General features: G+C 48.7%; 1 protein-coding gene across 6 annotated transcripts in view; it reads left to right on the forward strand.

Moving 5' to 3' along the window:
* Positions 1-380: 380 nt before the first annotated feature.
* The window catches only part of SLC43A1 (solute carrier family 43 member 1), a 31,292-nt gene continuing 17,577 nt past the window's right edge, over positions 381-14,095 (forward strand). The window contains exons 1-3 of one of the 6 annotated variants that reach the window (XM_054524364.2): positions 381-640; positions 801-1,063; positions 2,379-2,545. In XM_054524364.2, the coding sequence (XP_054380339.2) occupies positions 620-640; positions 801-1,063; positions 2,379-2,545 (451 nt within the window). In that variant the 5' untranslated portion in view covers positions 381-619. Of the gene's footprint in view, positions 641-800; positions 1,064-1,268; positions 1,409-1,604; positions 1,817-1,853; positions 1,922-2,378; positions 2,546-14,095 lie in introns of those variants that run through there. The other 5 variants (XM_054524363.2, XM_009246351.4, XM_063728426.1 and 2 more) reach the window with 5 other exon arrangements.

Here is a 14,095-nt window from a genome sequence, read left to right on the forward strand (position 1 = left end):
TATTGCACCTATCAACCCATCACCTAGGTATTAAGCTCAGCATGCATTAGCAACACTCTTAACACACAATTAAGCTCACATGTAAGGAGATTACTTCTCATTACTCCACACCATAGTAGTCTATTTTACAGATGAGGAAACTGAGGCTCAGGGAGGCTGAGAGATTTACCTGGAGTCAATCAATTGTTGATCTGGAAGCATCCGATCACCAGGTCTTCTGAAATAATGACAGCAGCAACAATTAACATTATGCTTACTATGCCAAATGCTATGCTCAGCATTTTACCTGCATCACAATCCCGATTCCTAAGGGCAGTTAGGTAGGTTCCATTTTAACTGAATTTAGGGAGGAGGAAGCTGAGGTTCAGAGAGGTAACTTGCCCTAGGTAACCCAGGGTAGTCAGTTGAAAAGTCAAGACTCAGACCTCGATCTGACTAACTCCAAAGAAACCCGTGCCACTCTGCCTCTCGGAAAACACTGCTTCCAGCTGCACAGTTCAAAACCCCACCCAAGGCGGCCCTGAATCGCGGTCAGTCGGCTTCAGCCGAGTCGCACTTTGTTTTGAACAAGGATACAGAGGGCGCTGCCTGACGTTAGTCTGGGGGCTTGGGGGAGAAGATGGGGGTCCAGGGTGGAAATGTAGGTACCGGGGCTGTGCCAGAGGGAGAGTGTCCGGGACCAGCGGGCGAGTCACGTGCGCGTGAAACTCGACCTAAGGGGAGGGGAAGGGAAGGGAGCCCCCGCCCCCACCTCGGGGCGCAGCTCCGGACGCGTGTAAATACAACTATCAACTCCGCAGATCCACTTCATCCAAGCCCAGCTTCGCAGACCTCTGGCGCCCGGCGGGTTCCCAGTTCCCCCGCTTCTTCCGAGGAGACAGCGGAGGCGAGGCCACCGGGCTGTCAGGCTGAAGCTCCGTGGCCGCCGGGTCCTGCACGCAGAGAAGACCCCAGCGCGGGCGCGGCTCAGGGCTGGGCCCGCGGGACTCCGGACGCGCCGCGAAAGCGTTGCGCTCCCGGAGGCGTCCGCTGCTGCTGGCTGCTCATTTGCCGGTGACCGGAGGTGAGCAGCGTGGGCGGGGAGGGGGCGCGCGTAGGGTCTCCGGCTGTGCGTCGGCTGAGAAACACCGAGGCCGGCTCCCGCCGACACAGCCAGGCTTCCCAAGGAAAGCCTGTTACTTGCGCCCGCGGTTTCGCGGCACAGTGTCACATCTCGCCAAGCGCGTCCTTCCGTTTTTTTTTTCTCTGACCCCTCCGACTCTTCTCTTCCTCCCGGGCCCCCGCTCGCTGCACTTCCTCTGCTTAGAGCTGCGCGTTTGCCAGAGTTCCAGCGGACCTCCTGGAGCGCTTGAACCCAAAGCCCCATTTCACAGATGAGAATACCAAGTCCCCCTGGAAGAAGTGACTGGTACTTCCTCCCCTCTCTCTGGGTCTTTCTTGCCCTTCTCCTCTCCGCTTTCCTCGGTCTCATCCCGGTTGTCGCTCCCCACCCCCGCGCCGCCCGCTTTCCCTCTCCTCCCGCCGACGCTGCAGCGGCCGCGGCGGGGGGAGCTGGGGCTTCTTCCCTCCCTTTGGTAAACACACCCGCCCGCCAGCCCATCCGCCACCGCTGCCCTTATAAAGTCAGCAGCCGCCAGACTTCCTGCCAAAGTCCGAGCCCCCTCCCGAGGCTGGAGGGGGGCAAGCGGGTTCCCAGGTGCAAAGCCTGGTGCCCCGAGCCCTGCGGAGTGAGGGGCGCGCGGGGGAGGAGGGAACCGAGGAGAGCCCTTCCTGGGTCTCCCTCCACGTGGCAGCTGTTGGCTTGGCCCGAGAGACTGTAGGGTCGTGGGTCACCTGATACAGAAAGGGGAGGACTTGCTGTTGCCCGGCCCCAGAGGGAAGGAGAGGTCTTGGAGGGGCAACTGGAAGATGGGGTCGTAGGGTAGCCTTGAACTTGCCCTTCTTCCTGCCAGCTTCTAGGGGTCTTTCCTGGCGCGAGAGTCCGGACATGGTCCCGCGGTGCTTCAGAGCGCGCTCTGCCCCTTGCTGTCCTCTGGGGACCTGGGCAAATGCGGACTTGCTCCCCAGCAGCCCGGCCCTGCGCGCCCTGACCTGGGTGGGAGAACCCGGCAGCCTGCCAGGAAGCTGCAGTGCGCAGACAGGACCTTCCTTGTTTCCGATAGTGGCTCAGCGGGAGCCTCGTGCCGCGTGCACCTCTGGCACTGCTAGTGCGCGCGGAGCCAGCTCTGTGGCACCGGCTGGGAAGCCCAGGGCTCTATGGGGACTCCATGAGGGGCTCCTCGCGGGCTGGCCCGAGAGGTCTCGGGTGCCACCATGATACAGGACCCTTCCCTGGGGCCACTGGGGGGCCCTTCACCCAGCGCTCTGTTTCTGTGCAGGCTCGCGGCCAGCATGGCCCCCACGCTGCAACAGGCGTACCGGAGGCGCTGGTGGATGGCCTGCACGGCTGTGCTGGAGAACCTCTTCTTCTCTGCTGTACTCCTGGGCTGGGGCTCCCTGCTGATCATGCTGAAGAACGAGGGCTTCTATTCCAGCATGTGCCCAGGTATGCCTGAAAATGGGCTGGGTGGGCTGTGGGGAGGGATGGCAAAGGGGTAGGTGGAAGCCAGAGAAGGTTAGGTGGCCAGGTGGACAGAAAGCAGGGTCAGCAGTTGGACAGCCTCACTTCTCGACCTCTTCAAACTTCAGGGGGAGAATGGGTGGCACTCTGCCCACTATCTCATTTATCTAATCCAGTGGTCACTGAATGCCAGGTGTCCTGCTGGTCATCGAGACCCTGGAACTAATAGGCAGAGTCCTAAGCCTCTGACAGCCTCAGGTCTAGAGCTCTTTGAAGGAGACATGCTGGGGGAGGAATTTCTTAATAGGGTTATCATAAGACAAGGGAGAGCTGCACAAAGTGGAGTATGAATGTAAAGGGCCCCACATTCTTCCCTTTTCAGGACCTGAGAGCCCCCAGGTTTTCAAATTACTCATTTGGACCAAGTTACATAGCCTTATTTCCTCTAGGAGGGCATTGTGGAGGGTCTCTCGTTTCCACTTCAATCACCTTGTGTCAGTGGCCCCGAACCTGGGAGTGGGAATTCTAACACTCTTTGGGAGCAGTAACTACAGCCATAGGCTGTCTGCAGCTGCCTTGGGGGAGGGAGTTACCACTGCTGGTGTCTAGGACTTGCCTCTGATGGGTATCTTCCTATTCTGGGAAGGAGAGAGCTGTGCTGACAAGCTCCGCCTAAGGAGCTGGGTGGAAATGGAATTGGGCTCCCCTCTCTTTTTATCCCCTTTCCCCAACCTCTGTGTTGTGGAGTAAGCTTGGAAGGAAGGTTAGCTTGGATTTGAATCCCAGCTTCCATCACTTTTATCAGTTGGTGACTTCGGTGAGTTCCTTAAACATTGAGCTTCAGTTGCCTGGTCTTCAGAATGGGGATAATAATATCGATTCCATGGGAGTGCTGTGAGAGTCCGCAGTGCTTAATAAATGTTAGTGTCCTTCTGGTTGCTCCTGGCTTCTCGTTTCAACTCCTTGCTGCACAGCACCTGATGTGGCTATGGGAGAAAACCGATTCCTTGAGGGGTGGTGATGGAGAGGTCTTGATCACTGCTCTGAACAGCAGCTGCTCCACCCCAGGATCTGCCGCATCCAGCCATGGTTATCTGTAAAGATGCAACAGATGGCACCGAGAGATGGCGACTCTCCCATGCCTCCTGGCCCCAATTATGGGATGATAGGGGCTGGAGGAGGTGGGGTTGGCAGCCAGGCTGGGATGGCTGGGTGGGTCGGGAAGAAGAGGCCTGACATGAAATGATACACATACCAGGGTGGCTGCGAGAACCAAGTGGAGGGCTTTTAGGGACCCACATGGCATCTAAGTCCCCTGTAAGTTTGTCCTGGAGATAGGAGAGACCTTGCCTGCCCTTGACACCTGCCACTGTCCCCTATGTAACTTCTTTTTTTTTTTTTTTTTTTTTTTGAGACAAAGTCTCACTCTGTCACCCAGGCTGGAGTGCATTGGCATGATCTCGGCTCACTGCAACCTTCTCCTCCTAGGTTCAAGTGAGCACGTCTGGCTAATTTTTGTATTTTTAGTAGAGACGGGCTTTCACCATGTTGGCCAGGCTGGTCTCGAACACCTGACCTCAAGTGACCCACCCGGCTTGGCCTCCCACAGTGCTGGGATTATAGACATGAGCCATCACTCTTGGCCTACCCCTTGTGTAACTTCTTCCTGCCTTCTCCACCTGGTGCTGGTGGTGTTTCTTTAAAATCAACTTTCTTGAAGATTACATCATACATTTTGATGAGGTCTGATAAATTTATATGCCTCAGTACCCACCACACAATATTTAGAACCTCCTCAGACTCCTGCTTCTCTTTTGAGGGCTCATCCCTCCACCTGCATTTTTAAATATGTAAAACAGCTTTATTAAGATATAATTTCCATGCCTCACAAGTCACCCATTTCAAGTATATAATTTAACAGTTTTAGTATGTTCAGAGTAGCGCAACCATCACCAGAGTCCATTTCAGAACAGATTCTTTATCCCCAAAAGTAACTCTGTACCAATTAGCAGTATTCACTCCACTCACCCCCACCTCCGCCCCCAAGCACTAGGCAACCACTCATCTATTTCCTGTCATAGCTTTGCCTGTGATAAAGGTTAGATTTACCTATTCTGGACATTTCATTTAAATGAAATATTGTAATAGGTAGCCTTTTGTGATTGGCTTCTTTCATTTAGCATAATGTTTCAAGGTTCATCCTTGTAGCATGTATCAGGACTTCTTTTTATTGCTGAGTAATACTCCATTGTATGGATCAACCACCATTCTATTTATCCATTTGTCAGTTGATGGACATTTGGGTTGTTTTCACATTTCGGCTATTATGAATAATGGTCTGGCTGGGTGTGGTGGCTCATCTGTAATCCCCGCTCGTTTCAAGGCCAAGGCAGGAGGATCACTTGAGGCCAGGAGTTTGAATCTGCAGTGAGCTATGATTGTGCCACTATACTCCAGCCTGGGCCACAGAGTGAGACCCAAATGTTCTTCTGGACTTTTTTTTTTTTAATTTTTTTGAGACAGGGTCTCTCACTCAGTGACCCAGTCTGGAGTGCAGTGGCACAATCACAATTCACTACAGCTTCAACCTCCTGGGCTCAAATGATCCTCCCACCTCAGCCTCCAGAACAGTTGGGACTACAGGCCCGCATCAACACATGCAGCTAATTAAAAAAAATTTTTTTTGTAGAGACTGGGTCATGCTATGTTGCCGAGACTGGTCTCGAACTCCTGGGCTCAAGTGATCCTCCCTCCTGGGCCTCCCAAAGCGTTGGGATTATAGGTGTGAGCCACCGCGCCTGGCCCTTGTACAAGTTTTTAATGTCGAGGTATGTTTTCATTTTTCTTAGGTATTGCTGGTCAGTTGCAAGGGTAACTATGTTTAACATTTTGAGGAGCTACCAAATTGTTTTCCAAAGAGGCTACACTGTTTCACATTCTTAAAAATTTTTATTTTTATTTTTTTTGGCACAGTTTCTCTCTTGTTGCCCAGGCTGGAGTGCAATGGCGCTATCTCAGCTCAGGGCAACCTCCACCTCCTGGGTTCAAGCGATTCTCCTGCCTCAGCCTCCCAAGTAGCTGGGATTACAGGCGCCCGCCACCATGCCCGGCTAATTTTTGTATTTTTAGTAGAGATAGGGTTTCACCATGTTGTCCAGGCTGGTCTCGAAATCCTGTCTCAGGTGATCCACCCCACTCGTCCTCCCACAGTGCTGGGATTTACAGGTGTGAGCCACTGTGCCTGGCCTCCTTTACATTTTTTAAATTTAAATTTAAATTTTTTAATTTTTAATTTCTCATATATATATTTTTAAGACTAGCCAAGTGAAGCAGTGGGAGTGGAGAAGGAACTGGTTTTGATCAATTAGGTGTAAACACCACTGTACTGGGACCAGCCTATTTTACATTCCTGTTAGCAGTGATGAGGGTTCACTTTCTTTGTAGCCACAACAATATGTGTCATTGCCCATCTTTTTGTATTTTTTAATCTTTTTTTTGAGATGGCGTGTCACTCTGTTGCCTAGGCTGGAATGCAATGGCACGATCTCGGCCCACTGCAACCTCCGCCTCCCGGGTTCAAGTGATTCTCCCGTCTCAGCCTCCTGAGTAGATGGGATTATAGGCATCCACCACCATGCCCAGCTAATTTTTTGTATTTTCAATAGAGATGGGGTTTCACCATGTTGGCCAGGTTGGTTTCAAACTCCTGACCTCAAGTGATCCGCCCACCTTGGCCTCCCAAAGTGCTAGGATTACAGGCGTGAGCCACTGCACCCAGCCTGCCCATCTTTTTTTTATTATAGCCATCCTAGTGGATGTAAAGTTTTTTTGTGATTTTGATTTGTGTTTCCCTACTGACTAATGATGTTGAGCATCTTTTCATGTGCTTATTGGCTTTTGGTATCTCTTTGGAGAAAGGTCTATTCAGGTCCTTTGCCCACTTTATCTTTCTATTACTGAGATGTAAGAGCTCTTTATGTTCTAGATATAAGTCTCCTATATATGATTTGCAAAAATTTTCCGTCCATTGTTGGGTTGTCTTTCACTTTCTTTTGGTGTCCTTTAGTGCACAACAGTTTTTAATATTGAAGTCCAATTTCCTATTTTTCTCTTTTGCCACTTGTATCTTGGTGTCATGTTTAAGGAACTATTGCCTAATCTCAGGTCACAAAGATTTACACCTGTGTTTCCTTCCTTCCTTCCTTCCTTCCTTCCTTCCTTCCTTCCCTCCCTCCCTCCCTCCTTCCTTCCTTCCTTCCTTCCTTCATTCCTTCCTTCGTCCTTCTGACGGAATCTTGCTCTGTCACCCAGGCTGGAGTGTAGTGGCGCGATCTTGGCTCACTGCAACCTCTGCCTCCTGGGTTCAGGCAATTCTCCTGCCTCAGCCTCCTCAGTAGCTGGGACTACAGGCACACACCATCATGCCCAGCTAATTTTTGTATTTTTAGTAGAGACGGGGTTTCACCATATTGGCCAGGATGGTCTCGATCTCCTGACCTCGTGATCCACCTGCCTTGGCCTCCCAGAGTGCTGGGATTACAGGTGTGAGCCATCATGCCCGGCCTGTGTTTTCTTAGAGTTTTGTAGTTTTAGCTCTTATAGTTAGATCCTTGATCCATTTTGAGTTGATTTTATATATAGTGTGAGATATCCACCTGGTGTTGTAAATTGCCCAGAAGTGGGTATGCTTCTAAATCTGGCTGTTAGGGATTACTAGAGGTGACCAAAGTGAATTCCTCTCTTTTTCTCAGAATTTCTTTCTTTCTCTTTTCTTTTCTTTCGACAGAGTCTCTGTCACCCAGGCTGGAGTGCAATAGCTTCATCTTGCCTCAGTGCAACCTCTGCCTGCTGGTTTCAAGCAGTTCTCCTGCCTCAGACTCCTGAGTAGCTGGTATTACAGGCGTGTACCACCATGCTTGGCTAATTTTTGTATTTTTAGTAAAGATGTGGTTTCACCTGTTGGCCAGGCTTTTCTGGAACTCCCGGCCTCAAGTGATCCATCCACCTCTACCTCCCAAAGTGCTGGGATTACAGGTGGGAGCTACCATGCCCAGTCCTTTTCTCAGAATTTATTTGTCGTTTTTTTGTTTTGTTTCATTTTTGAGACAGGGTCTTACTCTGTCAGCTAGGCAGGAGTTCAGTGGTGTGATCATTGCTGCAGCCTTGAACTTCTGGGCTCATGTGATCTTCCCACCTCAGCCTCCTGAGTAGCTAGGATTACAGGCATGTGCTTCCACACCTGGCTAATTTTTTAAGTTTCCAGAACTTATTTGTCCATTCTTGCAAAGTAGGGTACAACATGCCTAACTCTACCTACCTCTCTTCCCTTCAAGGGACCCCAGCCTAAATCCTTGAGGCTGTCGGGCTGACTGTGGATGCTGTTCCCTGATCTGCCTCAGTCATGCTGCATGATCAAAAGTGTCTGCTTTCTGCTTCTTGGAACTTTATTCACTTTGGGTGTCAGTCTTCCTCTACAGTGTCCCAAGAACACAGAATCAGAACAGGAATCTGTGTTGCCATAGTGTGTAGAAAGAGGCAGGCTTCCAACTCCGCTATGTGCTGTTGGGTGATTGAAGGCAGTTATTTAATTTTCTTTTCTTTTCTTTTTCTTTTTCTTTTTTCTTTCTTTCTTTCTTTTTTTTTTTTTGAGATGGAATCTCACTCTGTTGCCCAGGCTGGAGTGCAGTGGTGCGATCTCACCTCACTGCAACCTCCGCCTCCCAGGTTCAAGCAATTCTCCTGCCTCAGCCTCCCAAGTAGCTGGGACTACAGGTGCCCGCCACCATGCCCGGCTAATTTTTGTAATTTTAGTAGAAACGGCATTTCACCATATTGTTCAGGCTGGTCTCGACCTCCTGACCTCAGGTGATCCACCCGCCTTGGCCTCCCAAAGTGCTGGGATTACAGGTGTGAGCCACCGTGACTGGCACTTAATTTTCTTAATACCTCAATTACCCCATATGGTAAAATGGGACTAATAATCCATACCTTATAGCGCTGTTGTGAAAATGAAATGAGGGTAAGCAGATAAAATTTCAGACTACAGATGGGACTGTTACTACATTCTAGGCCTGGCTTTGCTGTTATTTGCTATGTGACCTTATCTTCTCTGGATCTCCATTCTTTCCAAGTCTATAAAACAAAGTGGAAGTTGTCAACCTTTCTTCCAAAGAGCAATGATGCAAGGATCAAATGATGTCATTTAACAAAAACATAAAGAGCTCAACAAATGAGGAACTCATTATTATTATTACAACTATTATTATTTTAGAAATAGGGTCTTGTTCTCTTGCTCAGGCTGGAGTCCAGTGGTATAAACACAGCTCAATGCATCTTCAGCCTCCTGGATACAAGTGATCCTCATGTCTCATCCCCCTAAGTAGCTGGGACCACAAGCATGTACCACCACGCACGGCTAATTTTTTATTTTTTATTTTTATTTTTTGAGACAGTCTTGCTTTCTCGCTCAGGCTGGAGTGCAGCAGCGCAATCACCGCTCACTGCAACCTCCGCCTCCTGGGTTCAAGTGATTCTGCTGCCTCAACCTCCCAAGTAGCTGGGATTACAGGCCTGTGCCACCATGCCCAGCTAATTTTTTTGTATTTTTGGTAAGGATGGGGTTTCACCATGTTGCCCAGGCTGGTCTTGAACTCTTGGCCTCAAGTGATCCCCCTTTCTTGGCCTCCTAAAGTGCTAGGATTACAGGCGTGAGCCTCTGCACCTGACCTCGGCTAATTTTTTATTTTTTGTAGAGACAGGTTCTCATTATGTTGCCAGGGCTGGTCTTGAACTCCTGGGCTCAAGTGATCTTCCCACCTCAGCCTCCCAAACTGCTGGGATTACAGATGTGAGCCACCGTGCCTGGCCTGGAACTCATTATTGAAGCATTTACTACTATCAGCTTTGGGGTTACCTGGCCACATCCTCTGACCTACCTATAAGGGTATCACAGTAACGGAGCCTCTGTTTCTCAGAATTTAGGCAGAAGCAGTTCAATTTATCACAAACTACTCTATATCCAGCATAAGTGCCCAAATAAAACAATTGCTAAAGTTCTTTAGGCATTTACTATTTGTTAGTTAGATATTTAGTCCTCACTACAAATCTGTGATACAGGTATTATTTTTATTAACACCATTTTATAGAAGAGAAACCTGAAGCTCAGAGATGCTAAGTAACTTGTGCAAGGTCACACAGCTAGTAAATAAAGGGCAGAGTAAAGATTCAGTTTCACATTGGACTCCAGAACCTTTCTACTGGGACTCATGGGAATAGTGTGGATGTCCCTGACCTCCAATGGCCCAGGGCTCTCCTGGGGGAATCCAGCCATAGACAAGACACCAGTGAGAGCCCAATCCTAAGATGTTTTTCTGTTTGTTTTTGAGACAAGGTCTCTATCACCAGGCTGGAGTGCAGTGGCATGATCAATGCTTACTGCAACCTTGACCTCCCAGGCTCAAGCAATCCTCCCACCTCAGCCTCCTGAGTAGCTTGGACTACAGGTGCACACCACCACACCTGACTAATTTTTAAATTTTATTTAATTAATTATTATTATTTTTTGAGACAGGGTATCACTTTGCCACCCAAGCTGGAGTGCAATGGTGTGGTCTCAGCTCATTGCGGCCTCCACCTCCCAGGTTCAAGTGATCCTCCCACCTCAGCCTCTGGAGTCACAGGGACTACAGGTGTGCACCACTATGCTCAGCTAATGCTTTTATTTTTTGTATAGATGGGGTCTCACTATGTTGCCAGGGCTAGTCTCAAACTCCTGGACTCAAGCGATCCTCCTGTCTTGGCCTCCCAAAGTGCTGAGATTACAGGCATAAACCACCACACCCAACCCCTAAGGTGTTTTTGCTGAATGTGACCATGTCAGAGGCAGGAAACGGAAGCATCATGGGGTCAGGAAAGGAATGCTAAGCAGGGGGACAAAGAAAATGGGATCATTTTGTGAGTGTTCGCTGTGTGTGTATGTGTGACAATTCTCAGAGCCAGCCTCTCAGGTGGTTGAGACCACTGTCCCCATTTCCCAGATGAGATAATGGAGCCTCAGAGAGTTTCTGCAGCACAGCTAGTGGAATTAGAATTTGAACCCGGCTCTTCCAGACTCCAGATGCTTCTCAACCATCCCATTTTCCAGTGTTTCCTAGACCTAGTCATTTGCAGTTCACCTTCATGATTTTACCATTTCTCTGTGCCATAGCTAGTGTTATTTACTTAATAATTCCTTTTGAATCAGTCTACTTAAAAAAAATAGCTTCATTCTAAAGTGTAATATTCTTGGAATATCGGGTTTGCTGTTACCCACCCCCTCACGTTATACATATACATGTATGTTTCTAATACATATATATGTACATATATACGTGTATCTTTTTTTGTTGTTGTTGTTAGTTTTTTTTAGATAGAGTCTCTCTCTGTAGCCCAGGCTGGAGTGCAGTGGTATGATCTCAGCTCACTGGAACCTCCGCGTCCCGGGTTCAAGTGATTCTCCTGCCTCAGCCTCTGGAGTAGCTGGGATTACAGGCACCCACCACTACACCCAGCTAATTTTTGGATTTTTAGTAGAGACAGGGTTTCACCATGTTGGCCAGGTGGGTCTTGAACTCCTGATCTCAAGTGATCCACCTGCCTTGGCTTCCCAAAGTGCTGGGATTATAGGTGTGAGCCACTGCGGCTGGCCAATGTATGTTTTTAATACACATTCAAATAATGAATAACTATGAAACCTCAAAAACTGCTCCATGTTACTTCCTGAACCCATCTTGAGTGCCCACTTGCTGTGCATACCACATATTGGGAAACACTGCTTTCCCTGGCTTCCAAGCCCAGCTTAATCACTGTCCCATCCTATGCTTCGTTTTATTTGTCTATAAATGTTGGGGTTGGGGGTTGATGCCAAAGACCTTTTCTGTTGTCATTAATATGGACACAGCTCTAAGAGGTCTTGAAATCTTGGGCTGGCTCCCCTTTTAGTTCAGAATTTGGATTTTTATCCAACTACTCAGAGTGATCAAGCCTTATGAATGAACTCATTGGTCAAACTCATAAAAGGCTGATCGATAAAACAGGAATGAGTGTATGAATTGACACTAAGTCATTAGCAGTTCACGGGACTGGATTCTCCATTAGTGGAAGAGCACATGTCCTTTCTGGCACCGACGTGTGCTTGGGAAACTTACTAAGCTAACTGGCCCACGTAACACAGAGGCCCTTTGGTGCAGTGGAAAACTGTTGACTTTGGAGATTATCTTGAGTTTGAATCTGAGCCTGCCTATAAGAAGCTGGCTAACTGAATTGCTTGGCTTCTTGGACCCTTACTGTTTATAAAATGGGGACCATTGTACTCACCTTTTAGGGTTGTTGCATGGATTAAATGGGATTCTCTATAGAAAATATTGGCACAAAGTAGGTGTAAATTTGCATGCTAGTGGGATTGTTTGTGAGGGAAATTGTCGTTTGATTATCAAAGACTTAGGAGCAGGAACAGTGTCTAATTCAGGGACTGCAAATGGAAATGCCAGTTGAGGCCAGGCATTTGCTAATAATTGGGTAAAGCAGGGCAGGTGTAGGATAGCAAATGTCTGGGAATTGAAAGAGAGGTGAGGACGTGTATGACCTTGAGAAGGCAAGCCCTGGCAAAAGGGGATGGCCTCCACTCAGCTACAGTGATGCCCAGATCTTCCAACTTTTTAGTTTTATTTTTATTTTTTGAGACAGAGTCTTGCTCTGTCACCCAGGCTGGAGTGCAGTGGCGCGATCTCGGCTCACTGCAAGCTCCGCCTCCCGGGTTCACGCCATTCTCCTGCCTCAGCCTCCGGAGTAGCTGGGATTACAGGCGCCCACCACCATGCCCAGCTAATTTTTTTTTGTATTTTTAGTAGAGATGGGGTTTCACCGTATTAGCCAGGATGGTCTCGATCTCCTGACCTCGTGATCTGCCCTCCTCGGCTTCCCAAAGTGCTGGGATTACAGGCTTGAGCCACTGCACCCGGCCAATCTTCTAACTTTTTAAAGAGAAGCAAGAACTCTGGATTTTTGTGATAACTCCTGATTTTAAACTGGCACCCAATTATAATTTATAACACTATAAGGGTCAACATTGCCAGCAAAGCAAAACATGGGTGGGGGCAACTGCTAGTCACCAGTGTGCAGCCTCTGGTCTAAATCATCTTTGTACTTCTTCTTGCTTTATGCATTGTCCCAACACAGTACTGGTGTATAGTAAATATCCACTAAGTGGGTGTAGAATGAATAAACCAATGCAGATAAACCTGTAGAGAGGCTGGGCACAGTTGCTCGTGTGTCTAATCCCAGCACTTTGGGAGGCCCAGGCAGGCAGATCACTTGGGCCCAGGAGTTTGAGACCAGCCTGGGCAACATGTTGAAACCTCATCTCTACAAAAAATACAAAAAGTAGCCAGGTGTGATGGCATGCACCTGTAGACACACCTACTCAGGAGGCTGAGGTGGGGGTATCACTTGAGCTCGGGAGGTCAAGGCTACAGTGAGCTGGGAAGTCAAAAGTGCAGTGAGCTGTAATTGCACCATTGCACTCCAGCCTGGGTGACAGAGTGAGACCCTGTCTCAAAAAAAAAAAAAAAAAAAAATCAAAAAACCTGTAGAGAAATGACAGTGATCATAAAGATCACTAAATTATAGGGCTAGCCTGATCCCCAAAGGCTGTGTGGTCCAACCCCTTAAGTGCTTCCTGGAGGTGTCTGAGCACTTTCCCCACCTCCTTGGCAGCTGGTACTGAAGAAGACTCTCTGTTGTCCACGACAGTTCCTTCCATGGCTGGTCAACACTCAGGATCTGCCAGGCCTTTGTGTTCTTCCTTATGTTAACATGCAGATTCCTTTATCTTTACTCTTCTGACACCTGCATGCCCTTTGGATATGTAAAGTCAGGGGTCATTTTCACTACTGAGGGCAGATGTCCTATACCACCCCCTAGTATCCAGGCATTATCACATCCCCTTGTCTCCTTGTTGGTTTTTTTGTTTTGTTTTTCTTTTCTTTTCTTTTCTTTTGAGACAGGGCCTTGCTCTGTCACCCAGACTGGAGTGCAATGGTGTGATCATGGCTCACCGCAACCTCGACCTCCTGGGCTCAAGCAATTCTCCCACCTCAGCCTCCCGGGTAGCTGGAACTACAGATGTGCATCGCCATGCTCGGCTAGTTTTTAAAATTTGTTTTGTAAAGACAAGGTTTCCCAATGTTGCTCAGGCTTGTCTTGAACTCTTGGGCTCAAGAGATGCACCCACCTTGGCCTCCCAAAGTCCTGGGATTACAGGTGTGAGCTACTGCACCTGGCCTGGTTTGTTCTTTTAGCAGCACCTGTCACTCTAGAGCTGAGAACTTCCTGTCTCATGTAGTGTGGATGCCCAGCTCCTAGAGTACGTGCTTACCACATGACCCACCAGGAGAGTCAGCTACCCCTTCCTTAGATCCTTCAGGAGCACTTTCTCTGGGCCAGGCACTGTGCAAAGCTCTTTGTTTACTGTCTCCAATTTAATCCTCCCAAGGAGGT

This window comes from Pongo abelii, chromosome 9, assembly GCF_028885655.2.
Source record: "Pongo abelii isolate AG06213 chromosome 9, NHGRI_mPonAbe1-v2.0_pri, whole genome shotgun sequence".
NCBI lineage: Eukaryota > Metazoa > Chordata > Mammalia > Primates > Hominidae > Pongo > Pongo abelii.